Raw genomic sequence first — 17,500 nt, forward strand, 5'->3', positions numbered from 1 at the left:
TCCCACAGGTAGTTAACCCTAGTTTTCAAAAATATATATATGTAGGCGTTTCTATTTGTTCTATACTTTTTTAAAGATTATTTCTTGGGCATTTAGGCCTTTATTGTGACATAGACATGAGAGGGGAGAGAGAGGGGGAATGACATGCAGGAAAGTCGGAATCGAACCCTAAAAAAAATTAAATGTGGAGACACACCATAGCCTGACGTGCACCTCTCAAAAAATTTGACTGCACGTCACTCGGCCGTGGCTCGCTCTACCACACACACACACAAACACACACTCGCACACACACACAAACACTCGCACACACACTCGCACACACACACTCGCACACACACACTCGCACACACACAAACACACTCGCCACACACACACACACACACACTCGCACACACACACACTTGCACACACACACAAACACACTCGCACACACACACACACACACACACACACTCGCACACACACAAACACACTCGCACACACACACACACACACACACACACACACACACTCCCCACGTATATGCACACACACACTCCCACGCACGCACACACGCACAAACACACATACACACACACCCCACACTCGCACACACACACAAACACACACACACACCCCACAATCGCACACACACACACAAACACACACACACAAACACACTTAACACACCCACACTCGCACACACACACACACACACACACGCTACACACCCCCATGCACACACTCACACACACACACACACACACACACACTCCCCACGCACACACACACACACACACACACATTCCCCCAAGCACACAACACACACACACACACACACACACACACACACACACACACACCGGCCCTGCTATTCTCTTAAAGAGATCGTCGCACACACCAACACACAAGTATAAACACCAGGCCACTTACGAAGGCTACAGCCAAAGCTCTGCGTGGAGCCTCCGCACAACCATAAATCACGTTGTAGTAGTCTTGGGAAATGTAGGATTAGAACTAGAAGCAGTGTTGCCAGATAAAGATTACGTTTCCAAGCTAAACAAACACAAAACAGCCCAAATGTCTTGGCAGAACACGGACCAATCTGGCAATTCAAACAAACGCACTGTTGTCAGCTTCATTCATGACCGGCCAAATTTGCGAGTAACTTTACAATGTTACGGGTTGGCAGGTGTTTACAGCCCTGTAACCACAACGCTGTTCACAGCCTGATCTCTGTGTAAAAGGAATTACGAGAGCCCTCAAATTAAAGCACCCATTAAATCTTCCTCGCATCTTTTCATCGCAGTTAAACTCGGTTTAACGAGAATCCAGCAGCCGAGTGGTTGAGGCACGTACCGGAAAAATCAACTTAAAGCTGCAGTGCGTAGTTTCTGTCGCCCCCGTGAGGAATTCTAAGTAATGACAACATAACTGTCGGCGAGTCCACATGACACAAGCCTTCAGTGATCACGCACCGCCCCCCCACCCCCTCCTCCACACAGCTGCTAGTAGCCAAGGAGGACACGGAGGATTAAAAAAGCATGATGGACTCTTCAGAAGAGGTCATTATCTTCACTCGAGCTTCTGCGCAAAAGTCGCCGGACGCCACAATCTTCTGAACATAGTCCTACTGAGAGATCCAGAGAGAGTTGTGTGGAGCTGATGGTCTTAATTAGCTTTGTAGCAACTCATTAGGCAACAGCTCGAATGTAACGGACGTTCGTTAATATCAAAATGTTACGCACTAAAGCTTTAAACAGACAAACTGCTAACACGCTAAAGTGAACAAAGAGTTTGAATGTTTAGCAGAGAAATGTGTTTGAATACATTTCCGACAGAAATACCGCCACATGATTTATGTGAATATCAAACCAGGCGTACCGTAGCAGATTGCACAGTTCTGGACCTTCCTCAGGTCGACAGCCATGTCCCTCCCCAGCACCGTGAAGATGGCGTTCCCCGAGTCGTCGGCCTGGAGAAGAAATAGCAGCCGTCGTTAATCGCAGCTCTGAGAACAGCGTTACTGAGGCTCAAACAGGCAAGTGACATGAAGATCAAATACAAAAGCATCTCCTTAATCTCCAAACGTCTCTCCTCTGCTGAAATTACGACCACGTGGCCGAGAGCTTCGGTATCCGTTGTCACGGTGAAGACAGATGTCTGGCAGCGGGTGTAACCTGAGCCGAGTTGGAATGAAGTGGTGTGTTTTTAGAGCCAAACGAGGAAAGCTTCTTGGCAGCTCACATGTTCGTCACCGCGATTGTTTGAAGGGTTGAAGCTTTAACGATAATCCAAACGAGATGTCGAGCTCAGAGCCAAAACGAGAGGCACGGTGTAAGGAGTAGGAGGCCAGTTTGTCAGTGTGACACTATTAAATTCAAAGCAGGAAAAATTAGGCAGTGTAAAGGGAAATGAAACGTTATTTCCTGATTGTTTCACGGCGGTTACATTCTAATGACGAAATAAGACACGTTTATATAGCTACGTAAAGTAGAGCGCTGTGATTTGTGAGCATTCCTCGTATTTATTACTGGATGTACCACGGTGACAGCCACCTTGTAAGAACGCTGTGGGCCACGTAGGGAGGAGGTCAGGGTGGATGTTTTGGGTCATAAAACACGGGGCTTTCAAGCCGGGGGGAGTGGAGTTTGCTTCCCGGGGGAAAACGAAAGACTTTCACAGAGGAAACTCGTGTTCCTTAGTATCATTTTTAATCCAAACCACGATCTTTTTCCTAATCTTAATTTGGTTAACGTTGGATTGGGTGGCACATAAATCACGGTAAAACAGAGGTATGAATTAGCACAACTTGTATGCATTTCTTTCACATCTACTGCAGTCAGATTCACTGTGTTCACTCACAAGAATTCACTTCACATGGGTAGGCACTTGTAATGACATCTCGAACACGTTAAGAGGCTAAAAACGCGAAAGCTCGGTGTAGGCAACACCGACTATTTTCGTTTTTCTCGCTACTGACAGCACTACGTGACAACAAACAACATAGCTACGTGTTGAAATCGACCGGAATTCTCCTTTAAAAGAAATTTAAACTGCACGTGAAAACGTCCATTCTTTTCAATTCAATTTTATTTTTTATTTACACTTTTGCAATTTGAACTGCGAAGACAGCCCTTACCAATCACTTACAATGTTAGTTTTTTTTTATATATATATCAAGAGACACACATACGCTGGGAACACAGTTCATGATAACCAAATCAAACCTACCTCCATTGCTCGACTAATAGCGGGAGCGTTCTTCAGCGAGATGACCACTGGGACGATGTTGAGGCCGCGGTACTCCATCATGGCGGTGACAACGTCGTTAACATCCTGCGCAGGCCCGTTAGAGAAGAAGACTGCCACCTTCCTCGTCAACAGACCCGCACGGACGCGCTTAAAGACGTTCTGACCCACAAAGCGCATGGCGGCCCCCAGATTGCGCCGGTTGGACGTCCTCTCCAGGGCGATGTTCTTCACAGCTTCGATCAGCCGGCTCTTGCGCTGGTAGTCCTGGAAGCGGATCATGTACTTGGTGTAGGCGCTGTAAGCCACCACGGCGACGCGAGCGCCCGACGGACAGTTGCTCTCAGAGATGGTGATGTCGTCCAGCAGGGAGAGGAGGGCGGCGCGCTGCCTCTCGAAGGCTGCCGGGGTCACGTCTTCCGACATGTCCAGACCGAAAACCAGCTCGGTGGGGTAGGCCGGGCACGCTGATCGGCCTGCAAACCAGCACAGAAGAGTTCACCTTGAGGAGAATCAAGTAAAACACTCACCGGAGTCCTTGCAGATTTCCTTGGATTGTGGTTGCAGCTGCTGCCTTGGTCCTGCTCTACGCCCTGCTACAACTCTTATTTCTATTTATAGTTCTATTATCTTTATTGTTACTATAATTGCTATTGCGCATCATACCAACTGCTATAATTATTATTAATCATATTTCTGTGTCAGCAGCAGATTGCCGCCAACCAAGACTGTGGGTCTGTCCGAGGTTTCTGCCTGATTATAGGAAGTTTTTCCTCACCACAAATGCTTGCTCTTGGGGGGGACTGTTGGGTCTTTGTAAACTATAAAGTGTGGTCTAGACCTACTCTATCTGTAAAGTGTCCTGAGATAACTCCTGTTACGATTTGACACTACTGTATAAATAAAATTGAATTGAACTGAACTGAAAAACTACCCAGCAAAAGGACGTCACTTTACGGTTCAAAAATAGTTCCAAAATGAGAATTTTTTTCCAACTTCAAACTATGTCCCCAAAAGAAAACTTTTATCTAAAAGGATACTTTTCCCTGTTTGTTCATCTAGTACCAAAAAGTTAAATTCTCATGTGCAATTTATATAATAAAAGTTTGATACTTGGCGGCCGTGTATCGATACAGTATTGCCACTGACAATATTGCGATACTATGTTGAATAGATTTTTTACTCCCACCCTTAACTGACGTTTGGGAAGTTTTCAGTTTTTTAGGATGTATAAAGCTACTGAAGGCACACTGTCACATAAACTTTACAAAAAAAAGCTGAATAGGCCCCTTTGTGGTAACAACATACATTATTTTAATGTTGCAAGAACGTCCAGCAGACGGCCAGGTCAGGTTCGTCCCTGGCACATTTTTCATTTTTGAAACAACTTTTTCGAACATAACTTGACGTCTAAATTGGACTTTCAAACAACAAGCGTTCATCGTCTCAATTTTTGCTGGGTTTTGGACGTCGACGACTGATCACAACTATTTCACAACCAAATAAATCGTCAATCAAATGTCGTATTAAAAACAAACATAGACACATGCATTTCCATACCAAACGTATATATACACTGTTTAAAACTATTCAATTAAATTTAATTTTAAGTATCAAATCATAACAAGAGTTATCTCAGTACACTTTACAGATAGAGTAGGTCTAGACCACACTCTATAATTTACAAAGACCCAACAATTCCAGTAATTCCCCCAAGAGCAAGCATTTAGTGCGACAATGGCGATGAACTATGAAAGAGCATTATCTTGCGGCCAACCTTCGTGTGTCGATGTGAAGAAACTGAACTGTACTCACCAAGCTTCTGTTGTTATCGTTAAAACGGAGGTACGTACCATGGGAACATGCTGCGTGGAGGAAAAAGAAACAGAACTCAGAGTTGAACTGCAGTTGTTGAAACAGTAAATACATTTTGCCTACTGTCAACGATCCTCTATACTAAACACAGCGCATGTCAAGCAGCGGCAATGGTATGAAACGGTACACACTTCCTGTCTCCTATATGGGCGTGGCCTCGTTTGAAAGTGTAGTGAACGTCATGTTTATCTAATATCTTTCTTTTGCTAACGTTAGATATTTACACCGCTGAAAGACATATGTAGCATCACGGAAATTAGTTTTGTTAGGGCGTTCACGAAAGTTTGCTTCTCTGTGTTTCCAGATCTCGCGAGAGTTCGATCCTGAGACACAAACAGGTTTAAAAGTTACTTTTCTCCTGATATGTCCGTCTGAAAAATGCCATTTTAGAGTCAGAACGTTCTGGAGATATGTGGCTTGACACTCACCACAGTTGTCTCTGATGTAGGTGATCAGCTGGCACTCCTGACAGAAAACAAAAGAAGACATCTTGCATAAATACTCAGTTCAGGATTTTATATTTCCCTTTAACGTCGGCAGGTGAGGTGAGTTTTAAGATGGACTTACAGTCATGGCTTTGCTTCCAGGAGGTCCTCTGGAACCCTGAGAAGAGCAGAGGACGAGACATTATTAACTTCTACTCTTAAATCAATATATAAACATATAATGTATTCACAGTGTCGGATAGCAGCAGGACAGCCTTATAAAACTACCTTTCTGTCATATTTGCTGAAAATGACCCTATGTTCCAGTATAACTACATGAAGCAGGTCACGCGATTTGCAAAAATCCACCGCTCCCTGTTCAGATGCACCAATCGGGGCCAAGGGGCGTCTCTAACTGCGTGTCAATCACTGCTCATGCACACACATTCATTCTCCCTTGTGGGGGCAGGGGCTTAGGAGACCGTTTTGGGCTTTAGCAGAAAGGGGGCGGAGGGACTGAGAAGTTGTCGATGTTCAAATTCTTTCGCTAAGTCCTGGATCTTCACAATCCTACCTACAGCACCTTTAATATGGTATGTAGACGTGTCAAATAAAGATCTCAGGGTTCCCCCACATTTTCATGGACACAATTTCAAAACTTTTCCATTACTTTTCAAAGCCCCATCATAAAATGTCCACGGCCATTCACAATGTAAAACCTGAACAGAACTGTAAAGTATATGGTAATGCTTTATTTTAAGGTGCTTGTAATAAGCAGTAATTAACGTTATTAAGACACTAATCAGACCTTATAAGATGCTTATAAACATAAATAAGTTCATACAAGTTTACAACTCATTAAGACTCATTAATGTTAATAAACATCCTATTATTGTTTATAAGCTGTCTATAAATGTTAATAATGTTCTAATAAGTTCCTACAAGTGTCTTACAAGCAAATAATAAATGTGTTGATTACTCTATAATTACCTTTATAAAGTCAAATTAATTAACAAGTTTCTAATAAGAGCCTATATAAGTGTCTTATAAACAATAATACATGTGTTATCTGTGCTTTAATTAACACTTGAACACTTGTATGGACTTATTTATGTTTATAAGCATCTTCGTCTTATAAGTGTCTTAATAATGTTAATTACTGCTCATTTCAAGCACCGTAAAATTAGGTGTTACCGTTATGTTTTGTAATTTCAATGCATTTCATTACAAACTTTTTTTGGATGCAAGTCTGAAAAAGAAACACATAAGATTTGTGTTCTGGTTTCAGAAGGATGAAGACAGTAGGAGAATACAGAGATACATTACATTACATGTCATTTAGTTGACGCTTTTATCCAAAGCAACTTAAAATTGCTACATACAGTATGTCAGAGGTCACACGGCTCTGGAGCAACTTAAGTGACTTGCTCAGGGACACATTGGTTTATTTATCGCAGTGGGAATCGATCCTGGGTCTCCCACATCAAAGGCATGTGTCATATCCACTGCACCATCTCCACCCAGATACAACGGTTGACAGAACCGGTAAAAAAAAATTAAATATTGGAACAAAACCTGTTAAAAACCTGTGCGAAACAAGTGCCACAAGCAACACCAAGTGATAAAAAATGTCGAACAAAACTCCCCACCCACCCCCACCAAGGTTTGGGCTTAGCCCCCGAATGTTTACAACTGGCTGCGCCCCTGGTCTCAGCTGCGATTTTAACAGTTGAAATAAAAACGTAACTTTGTTGTTCTATACTTGTATGTCTGTGGATCTACTGCCTGTCAACAGCATGTGTGCAGAGTTAAGGTGGTCTGAATTCTTTGGCTTTTTGAGGAGGAGGAGGAGGAGGAGGGAGGAGGAGGAGGAGGAGGAGGAGGAGGAGGAGGATAATAGAGATGGACTCACCCTGTGTCCTGCATATCCTGGATCTCCAGACACGCCTGACTCTCCCGGCCTGCCTGAGTTCCCCTGCAGGGATCACGCCACAAACAAAAGTCACAAAGAAGCAAAAAAACACGAAAAAATAAAAATAAAAATAAAAGCTATGTCAACACTCACTCCTCGACCTCGGTTCCCTTTCCTTCCTGGATGTCCTTTAGGTCCCAAAAGGCCATCCTCACCCTGAACACAGCAACAGAAATACTGTAAAGTCAACATACTTCTCATATTTTCTCTGCGTTATCTGTATTTGTCTGAACACTATCATCTTTCACTTTCCGCTGTCAGCATTTCTCCCCCAGATGAAAGACTAAAGGAATGAATAAAACAGTTGTTTCAGTGCCGTTTCTTATCTCAGCGGCTCCAAAAGCACCTGGACAAATGCCAGAATACCCAACGTAAATTCAGTATCCATTAATGTACTTCCATGACCTAAAACACAAGTCTTAAAAGACCTAAATCATGTTTCCATTAGGGGTGTCACGATTGGATCAGACTTTCGATTTAAACTTTTTTCCCCCCAGCAATGCCACAATAAGAGCCACGAGATGGCAGAAGGGTACTTTGCAACAGTTTGAGTTTCTCAGAGTTTACAAGGTGCATGTGAATGCACCATGGAGTCCTGTTGGAGCTTACATGCTTTTCCAGCTGCGGGCTACTGCTAAGCTAACTTTATCCTGCTTCTTTAGCTACATGCTACCAGCAGGTCAGCTAACGTTACCCTGTGTCTTTAGCTGCAGGCTACCAGCCGCTAAGCTAACGTTACCCTGTGTCTTTAGCTACATGCTAAGCAGGTCAGCTAATGTTACCCTGCGTCTTTAGCTACATGCTACCAGCCGCTCAGCTAACGTTACCCTGTGTCTTCAGCTGCAGGCTACCAGCCGCTAAGCTAACGTTACCCTGTGTCTTCAGCTGCAGGCTACCAACCGCTAAGCTAACGTTACGCTGTGTCTTTAGCTGCAGGCTACCAGCCGCTAAGCTAACGTTACTCTGTGTCTTTAGCTGCAGGCTACCAACCGCTAAGCTAACGTTACGCTGTGTCTTTAGCTGCAGGCTACCAGCCGCTAAGCTAACGTTACTCTGTGTCTTTAGCTGCAGGCTACCAGCTGCTCAGCTAACGTTACCCTGTGTCTTTAGCTACATGCTGCCAGCCGTTAAGCTAACATTACCCTGTGTATTTAGCTGCATGCTACCAGCCGCTAAGCTAACGTTACCTTGCGTCCTTAGCTGAAGGCTACCAGCCGCTAAGCTAAGCTGTGTTTTTTTTTTTCTTTGGATGTGCATAAGTAGGCGGGTGGAGAGAGGAAAAAATACTGGGGGAGTCTCAGACCCTGCTTTTGATTTTGACAATTAAAAATGAAAGCTCATTTCTATCGATTTTCAATTTGAAATCAAAATTGTGACAGCCCTAGTCTCCATAGTATCACAAAGTCCCCGACTTTGAATCAGCATTTAAGCTGCTGTTTCTCTTCTCTGCTGGCGAACAGAAGCTGGAGTCTGAACTGACGTTGGAGCACACACACACACACACACCGTGATGAACTGTGTTTAATATGTAGGTGACACTGGATTGTATCTGGGCTGCCGTCAGTAAACAGACAGTAAACACAGGCACTCACCCTCAGACCGGGGTAACCAGGGAAACCAGGATCTCCCTGTAATGAGAAGGAAACATGTTGTCTCTTAACCCTTGAGTTGTCCTCAGAAATATGGGTTTTATTTCAACCAAATTGCCCAGAATTAACATGGATGCATGGATGAACGTTGTATGTTCTTCACAGGTAAAATTTAATTTGAATTTTGGGTTAGCATTCAAAATTAGTTTTTAAATGGGTTCAAACCAGTATTCGGACTAAAGTTTGACATACAGCAGTCTGTGATCCACTCAACACCCTCTGATCTTAACTATTAGTCAAAATAAGTTGTTTTGTAACTCAAAAATTAGGTATAATGTCATTTGAATTAGGTTTATTGACCATGAATAAACAACAGTGACAAAAGCATTGCAAAAAAAGCGTCAAAAATTTCAATTTTGACCCACAACCACAACAAGTTAATAGTCGATGGGGAAGACAACACAAGGGTCAATATAAAACATGCACTGTATTCATTCAAACAGTCTGGATTTTAGGATGTCTCTGTGTTTCCCATCAGAGTCAGAGGAGAAGGTGGGTAACAGTTTCCTACCTTGACACCTTTAGGCCCTGCAGGTCCGTAACCGTCTCTGCCGTCCTGACCCTGAAACAGAGCCCAGAGAAGTCGGATCAGAGCGCTGCACGGACAAAATCTCAAAGAAAAAGCAGTTGGAAAGACACTTGGTTATGTTCATATTTTAATACATTTCATAATACATTTCATAATACATTTCATAATACGCTTTTTTTCTGGATGCTAAGTCTAAAAAATAATACATACTACATAATATTTGTGTTCTGGGTTTCCGAATGATGAAGACAGTCGGAGAATACAGAGATACAAAACAGGATTCTATCCATTTTCTTATCTTATCTCCATTTTAAATATTTTTGTTGTATCTCTTGTCGGTGTTGTAATTTGTAGACGGTCCCTAAGCACTCGTCTTACTGTCGGTAGCAGCAGAGAGCAGAAGCCAGCAGGCTAGTGTTATTTAAATAAACTCCTGGTGTACTTACAAACTTTCCAATGTCTCGTTTTATGAGTACAGAACCTATTTGTACTAGTGTAGAAGTTTGGTATCATTTCGGGCATTATTAGTGGGGTAACTTACGAGATATACCTTTGGTTCCATTAGCGCCTTCTGCACTAAGCCATTCGGCTGATAGCGCCTACTCGACCAATGTTAGACCAAGAAAAAAGCTTCTGGGGGGGTGTTTGGCGCGAGGTCATGGTGCAAAGGACCCTAGGGTGAAATTCAGTCCTTCCAGAAAAATGCAGAGTTTTTTTGTGATAGCTGCGGGCAAAAATCCTTGATTATGCGGCACGTTTTCTTAAAAAATGCTGCATAATATGCAGAATATTTATGCATTTTTATGCAATTAAATTGCGGGAACTTACAAAAACTGCGGTTTGATGAAAAAGAGAAAAAAAAGTGATTCCTCCCTCCCCTCCAACACCCTGCTTTTCGATGATGTTCACGTTGTGTAATTACGTCACTTCATAATGTTCCCATGGCAACAGGGGAAAACGGCTGCTCTTGTGTGAAGTAAATGCAACATTTTTCAACTTTCTGCTAAGATATATTATGGGATGTTTTTGCAACGAAAATGCGGGGGTTATGAAATCATGCAAGCACCGCATATTTTGCGCGGAAATCTGCAATTTATGCGCCGAAAGTGCATACATATTTTTGGGGGGACTGGAAATTACTCTCCTTTAACTTCATTGTATCTGTTGTGTAAGGAAGACTAGCAAAGCAAGCTTTTCATTGCATGGTGTAAGATGTCTTTGCTGTGCATATGACAATAAACCTTTTGAATCCTGAAAAGGATGTAAAAAATGATGATGATGATAATAATAAAGCGACAAAAACGGCCGACAGTATCGGGGTGGAAAAAGTGTAAAAAAAAATGTCAAAGAAAATGGAGTTGGAGAATACAGAGATACAAAACAGGATTGTTAGGATAATTATTTCTCAAAGAATGACCCCCAGAAATCACTGGAGTTTCTCTCAAAGTTAGTTTTTACTTGCAGTAAGCAGAGTCAGTTTAGAGCACTCACAGTATAGTGGAGCCGACTGATAAAGGATTTTTAAGGCCGATATCGATACAAATATTTGGTGATTTAAAAATCCAATATTGTGATATATCGGCCGATATACCATATTTAAAAAAAAAATCCAGAAATGCGTAACAAAACATAAACTGATTTCCCTAACATTAGTTATTTGTAGGTATTTATGAGTCCTCATTAACATAATATGATAATGCTTTGTTTGTTTGTTTTATTGTCACAACAGAACATCAAAATATATTAAAGTTCTGATAAATAAAATATATAAATACAAATTTAAGGGTTAAACACGATTGTTGCCAACAGGGAGGTTGTAGAGCGCCCTCTGGTGGACAGACTATGCAACGCCAACACCCAGAACATCATGGTGGAAGGGGGTTTCGTCCGTTTTTATTTTATTTTTTAAATATTCATTTTCCAGTTTGGAAAATGTCTAATATCGGCCGATAATATCGGCCTGCCGATATATCGGTCGGACTCTACAGCATAGTACATAAAAGGGACTAATGATAGCCTTTGACAGCAGCCTTTTTATAAGCAAGAGGGAGTAGTATTACAAAAGCAATACTGTCTTCTTATCTGTGGTCAGGGCCGGCCTCTCCTCCACATGTGCTCTGGCCTCAGGGACATTCTGGGCCTTTCACACGGTCAGTGGCTCTCATGGTTATCTCACGAGCAAACAGCAATGGTTGCACACAGACTTCATGCAAATAGTTTAACACTAAAATGAAACAAGCATTACTTTTCTAACAAGGATGTAAAAAAAGAAAAGGAAAAAAAAAAACAGCTCAGTGGTGTTTTAAGCCCTCAACGTCGCACCTAACCTTAACCCTAACCATTGTCTAATCCTAGTGTCTTCCAGGCAGCGCTGCCTGGAAGACGACGTTGGGGGCTTAAAACACCAACAAAAAAACATCAGAAAGCAACAACAGAGGGGAAAAATGCACGGACAAGCACGGACAAAAACACACACACACACACACACACACACACACACACACACACACACACACACACACACACACAACTCAGAGGTTCATGTATTATAGGCATGTAATACATCTCCTTAACTCCAACATGATCCAGACTGGGAGCATTTCAAACTCCATCTGAAGCTGTCGTTGCCGAGGGAGCAGTCCTACTCATAAATAATCTGGGGCTCCTGTGTTATGCTGATTTATTGTATTAGTCTGTTAGGGAAGGGAACTACTGATGACTTTGTGTTCTCTACTGTCTCCTCTCTTGTCTCCTCTCCTCTCTTATTTCCTCCCTCTCTTGTTTGCTCTCCTCTCTGGTCTCCTCTCCTCTCTTGTCTCCTCTCCTCTTTTGTCTCCTCCCTCTCTTGTTTCCTCCCTCTCTTGTTTCCTCTCCTATCTTGTTTTTGTTCCTCTCGTCTCCTCTCCTGTCTCATCTCCTCTCGTTTCCTCCCTCTCCTGTCTCCTCTCCTCTCTTGTTTCCTCTCCTCTCTTGTCTCCTCTCCTCTCTTGTTTCCTCCCTCTCCTGTCTCCACTCCTCTCTTGTCTCCTATTCTCTCCTGTTTCCTCCCTCTCTTGTCTTCTCTCATCTCTTGTCTCATCTCCTCTCTTGTTTCCTCCCTCTCTTGTTTCCTATCCTCTCTTGTTTCCTCTCCTCTCTTGTTTCCTCTCCTCTCTTGTCTCCTCTCCTCTCCTGTTTCCTCCCTCTCTTGTCTCCTCTCCTCTCTTGTCTCATCTCCTCTCTTGTTTCCTCCCTCTCTTGTTTCCTATCCTCTCTTGTTTCCTCTCCTCTCTTGTCTCCTCTCTTGTTTCCTCTCCTCTCATCTCCTCTCATCTCGTTTCCTCCCTCTCCTGTCTCCTCTCCTCTCTTGTTTCCTCTCCTCTCTTGTCTCCTCTCCACGTAAGTGTTGAGTTATTGTATTTTTTATTTTATTTTAAAAAAGGGTCCATCTAGGGACGTGCATTGCAAATTAGCCTACACTATAAATGCTGTGGTGTGTGGCATAGGTCCATGCAACATACTTGTCCCTATTCAAATAAACACTGATGACATGTCTGGAGATTTGAATAAGGATTATTAGGCTGTTATCATTAATAGCCACGCTGCTGTGCCTCGCACGGCGTCTCTCTTACGGGGTGACACACTTTCTTTCACACTCGTTGTATTTCCACCGACCCAGAGAAGGATTTCCCCCGTAGACCACTAATGTAAAAGAGACGTCTGTAATATGTTGCTAGGACACCCCCAACTGCAAACATGGACTTCCATGGACTTTTTATATTTGAAAAAACTTCCCTCGGCTTGTTGGCCCAGCTACCGACAGACTTTCAGAACTCTAAGTCAGCTCCACGGTTTATATATCGAACAGTAAACACAAACACCGCAGATGTTTCAGCTGCTTACCGGCAATCCTCGGGGTCCCAGTGATCCTGGAGCTCCTGCATCACCTGGGTCTCCTGGTTGGCCCTTCATCAACAACAACAAGAGACAGTCTTTATTTTCCTCTCATGGGCCATCAAACAGAACACTGATAGCTACCAAAAATATAACAAGACAGGAAAGGAGACAAGAAGAGGAGAGGAGAGAGGAGACAAGAAGAGGAGACAAAGAGAGGAGACAGGAAAGGAGACAAGGAGAGGAGAGGAGAGGAGACTAGAAGAGGAGACAGGAAAGGAGACAAGAAGAGGAGACAGGAAATGAGACAAGGAGAGGAGAGTAGAAGAGGAGACAGGAGGGGAGACAGGAAAGGAGACAGGAGAGGAGACTAGAAGAGGAGACAGGAGGGGAGACAGGAAAGGAGACAAGAAGAGGAGACAGGAAAGGAGACAGGAGAGGAGACTAGAAGAGGAGACAGGAGGGGAGGCAGGAAAGGAGACAAGAAGAGGAGACAGGAGAGGAGACTAGAAGAGGAGACAGGAGAGGAGACTAGAAGAGGAGACAGGAGGGGAGACAGGAAAGGAGACAGGAGAGGAGACTAGAAGAGGAGACAGGAGGGGAGACAGGAAAGGAGACAAGAAGAGGAGACAGGAAAAGAGACAGGAGAGGAGACTAGAAGAGGAGACAGGAGAGGAGACTAGAAGAGGAGACAGGAGGGGAGACAGGAAAGGAGACAGGAGAGGAGACTAGAAGAGGAGACAGGAGGGGAGACAGGAAAGGAGACAAGAAGAGGAGACAGGAAAAGAGACAGGAGAGGAGACTAGAAGAGGAGACAGGAGGGGAGACAGGAAAGGAGACAAGAAGAGGAGACAGGAAAGGAGACAGGAGAGGAGACTAGAAGAGAGGACAGGACACAGAACATGGTTGCAGTGCTAATAGAAAAAGATAAGAGTAACACAAACACAAACAAAAGAAAAACATCAGTTGTGATTTATGTATCTGATATGAAAATATCCTAGGCGACAGTTTCTCCTGATGTTGTACTAGTCCAAACTGACCGCTAGGCAGACTGGATATTTATTGCAGGAATCATAATTCAATTCTTCCTCAACGACGTCATTCGTTCTATCCAGAATAACAAGTCAAGATATCTGCAAGAGACCCCAATCCCCAAAATCTCTTCTGCTCTCTCTGCAGCGCTAAACACTTTACCTCCACTCTTTTTATTTCAATCTGTGTTTCCTGTTGGTATTCTTTTCCTAAACGTAAAGCACTTTGAGCTGCGTGTCGTGTATATAAAAGAGGTGAATGGAGCAAAATGACGTCACGCACCTTTTGTCCGTTAGCTCCACGGCGCCCGGCTGATCCCGGGTTCCCAGCTGGTCCCGGTCCTCCCTGCAGGACAAAACAACAGAGTCAGAGATATATGGCTGGGGGGCTACAAGGGCTACAAGGGCTACAGATACAAGCTACACAATCTCTAGAACAAGATACTCTTATCATATTAAAATGTTCAGCCAGCTAACATTTCTTTTCTCTTGTTAGGAAAGGATGACATAAACATTTCAAGTTAGGAAAATGAACAGTCTGCTGCTCCCTCTGTCGTTTTATAAACTGTGTATATGGGGATGTTTTCATTTGGTCTAATGTTGTTTTACTGCACCAGCTGTATCTAGGTTTGAATGTCCTGTATCCACCTGTTATTGTTAATGAGAATCAGTTCTTATCTGGTTTAAATAAAATAAAAAATAAAGCACAGCCAGGAGAGGAAACGAGGAGAGGAGAGGAGAGGAGAGAGGAGACAAGAAGAGGAGATAAGAGAGGAGACAGGAGAGGAGACAAGAAGATGAGAGAGGAGAGGAGACAGGAAAGGAAATCAGAAGAGGAGACAAGAGAGGAGACAGAAGAGGAGGCAAGAAGAGGAAACAAGAAGAGGAGACAAGGAAAGGAGACAAGAGAGGAGACAAGAAGACAAAACAAGTAGAGGAGAGAGGAGAGGAGACAAGAGAGGAGGCAAGAAGAGGAAACAAGGAAAGGAGACAGGAGAGGAGACAGGAAAGGAGACAGGAGAGGAGAAAAGAAGAGAGGAGACAGGGGGGAGAGGAGAAAAAAGAGAAGAGAGAAGAGAAGAAGAGAAGACAAAAAAAGGAGAGAGGAGAGGCGACACAGAGAGAGACAGAGGACAGAGACAAGAAGAGAAGCAGAGAGGAGAGGAGACAGGAAAGGAGACAAGGAGAGGAGACAGGAGAGGAGACAGGAAAGGAAAGACAGGAGAGGAGACAAGAAGATGAAACAAGAAGAGGAGAGAGGAGAGGCGACAAGAAGAGGAGACAAGGAGAAGAGACAGGAGAGGAGACAGGAAAGGAGACGAGGAGACAGGAAAGGAGACAGGAGAGGAGACAGGAGAGGCGACAAGAAGAGGAGACAAGGAGAAGAGACAGGAGAAGAGACAGGAGAGGAGACAAGAAGAGGAGACAAGAAGCCTTCAGCATTTCCGCAGCCTTTCCACAACACCTTCATGCTGCTAGTCTGCCTGGCGACACATTTTTATTTCCTCATTTAGTATTTTGGGAGGACTCCGCTCCGAGAAGTTCTTTCTGTCTCTGATTAGTTTAACGACATTCATTCAGCGCTCGTAAATAAAGGTAATTTAGAGGGTGGGGCCGATCTATAAAACACACAGACTGTAAAAACATCTATAATCAGAACCTCTACCACAAATATTCTCAACAACAACATGGCTTCATTTTTGTCCACCTCACAAATCTGAACGGATAATATCTGAACTATTTTCAGCAGATGAATAAAAAAAGAACTGAGAGGGAGCGTCTTCGACTTCTGTCTCTACGAGTCCCGAGGTGACATCATCCGTCAGAGTCGGCCGGATTTGTGACACGCGGCGATTAAGGCGTCACACACGACATGCAGCGTGATTAACGGGCGACTTCCCGCGCTCGTAAAGCCGAGTCTGCAGGCTGGTGATGAATTTATAAATGAATTTATCACCCATTTATGACCGCCGAGAGACACAGACATCTCCCAGATCTGCTGGAATAAATGTTGTAATCTCCATATTTTATATGTTAGGCGTTAAATGAAAATGTTATGGAACTAATTGAACTAAATGTTTTGGCATTTATTTTCCACTCAAAACAAAGTTAACATCCAAACTGTAGCTGCAGTGCTGAGATCATGTCCTCTGTATTTGGGTGCAGGGATTTCGTATTAGCATTATTTTTGGCCATAAACTGCAGCATACAAGACCACTAAAAGTTCTGTTTGTTGCCGCTGACAGACTCAGATTATTATTCTAAGTGTCTGACAACATTATGAAAGGATCCCTACAGAGATAGAGCTTTTAGTTAAAGAGTAAGATCCTTTTAGTTTAACATGAAACAGCCCCAAAATCACCATCACCAAAATCCACCAGACTCCATGTAAATAATCAGGACTTTTAGCGTGTATAGAGCCAGCATATCTCCACCAGACTCCATGTAAATAATCAGGACTTTTAGCGTGTATAGAGCCAGCATATCTCCACCAGACTCCATGTAAATAATCAGGACTTTTAGCATCGTAAAACACACTTCATTCAAAGTGGACAGAAACTAAATAAAACTACCAAAAGCCGTCTTGGTTCATCTTTCCACTGTTCCATTTACATGTGGAAATATGCTGGCTCTATACACGCTAAAAGTCCTGATTATTTACATGGAGTCTGGTGGAGATATGCTGGCTCTATAGACGCTAAAAGTCCTGATTATTTACATGGAGTCTGGTGGAGATATGCTGGCTCTATACACGCTAAAAGTCCTGATTATTTACATGGAGTCTGGTGGAAATATGCTGGCTCTATAGACGCTAAAAGTCCTGATTATTTACATGGAGTCTGGTGGAGATATGCTGGCTCTATACACGCTAAAAGTCCTGATTATTTACATGGAGTCTGGTGGAAATATGC

General features: G+C 43.3%; 1 protein-coding gene across 1 annotated transcript in view; it reads right to left on the reverse strand.

Moving 5' to 3' along the window:
- col6a4a (collagen, type VI, alpha 4a) overlaps nucleotides 1-17,500 on the reverse strand; it is a 98,688-nt gene that overhangs the window by 14,602 nt on the left and 66,586 nt on the right. Inside the window, exons 27-37 of the mRNA XM_039806175.1 lie at nucleotides 14,872-14,934; nucleotides 13,567-13,629; nucleotides 9,667-9,717; nucleotides 9,099-9,134; nucleotides 7,600-7,662; nucleotides 7,447-7,509; nucleotides 5,677-5,712; nucleotides 5,538-5,574; nucleotides 5,088-5,099; nucleotides 3,217-3,710; nucleotides 1,867-1,957 (exon numbers count right to left, since the gene is read on the reverse strand). Coding sequence (XP_039662109.1) covers nucleotides 1,867-1,957; nucleotides 3,217-3,710; nucleotides 5,088-5,099; nucleotides 5,538-5,574; nucleotides 5,677-5,712; nucleotides 7,447-7,509; nucleotides 7,600-7,662; nucleotides 9,099-9,134; nucleotides 9,667-9,717; nucleotides 13,567-13,629; nucleotides 14,872-14,934 — 1,009 coding nt within the window. The remainder of the gene's footprint in view (nucleotides 1-1,866; nucleotides 1,958-3,216; nucleotides 3,711-5,087; nucleotides 5,100-5,537; nucleotides 5,575-5,676; nucleotides 5,713-7,446; nucleotides 7,510-7,599; nucleotides 7,663-9,098; nucleotides 9,135-9,666; nucleotides 9,718-13,566; nucleotides 13,630-14,871; nucleotides 14,935-17,500) is intronic.

Source organism: Perca fluviatilis, chromosome 7, assembly GCF_010015445.1.
Source record: "Perca fluviatilis chromosome 7, GENO_Pfluv_1.0, whole genome shotgun sequence".
Lineage (NCBI taxonomy): Eukaryota > Metazoa > Chordata > Actinopteri > Perciformes > Percidae > Perca > Perca fluviatilis.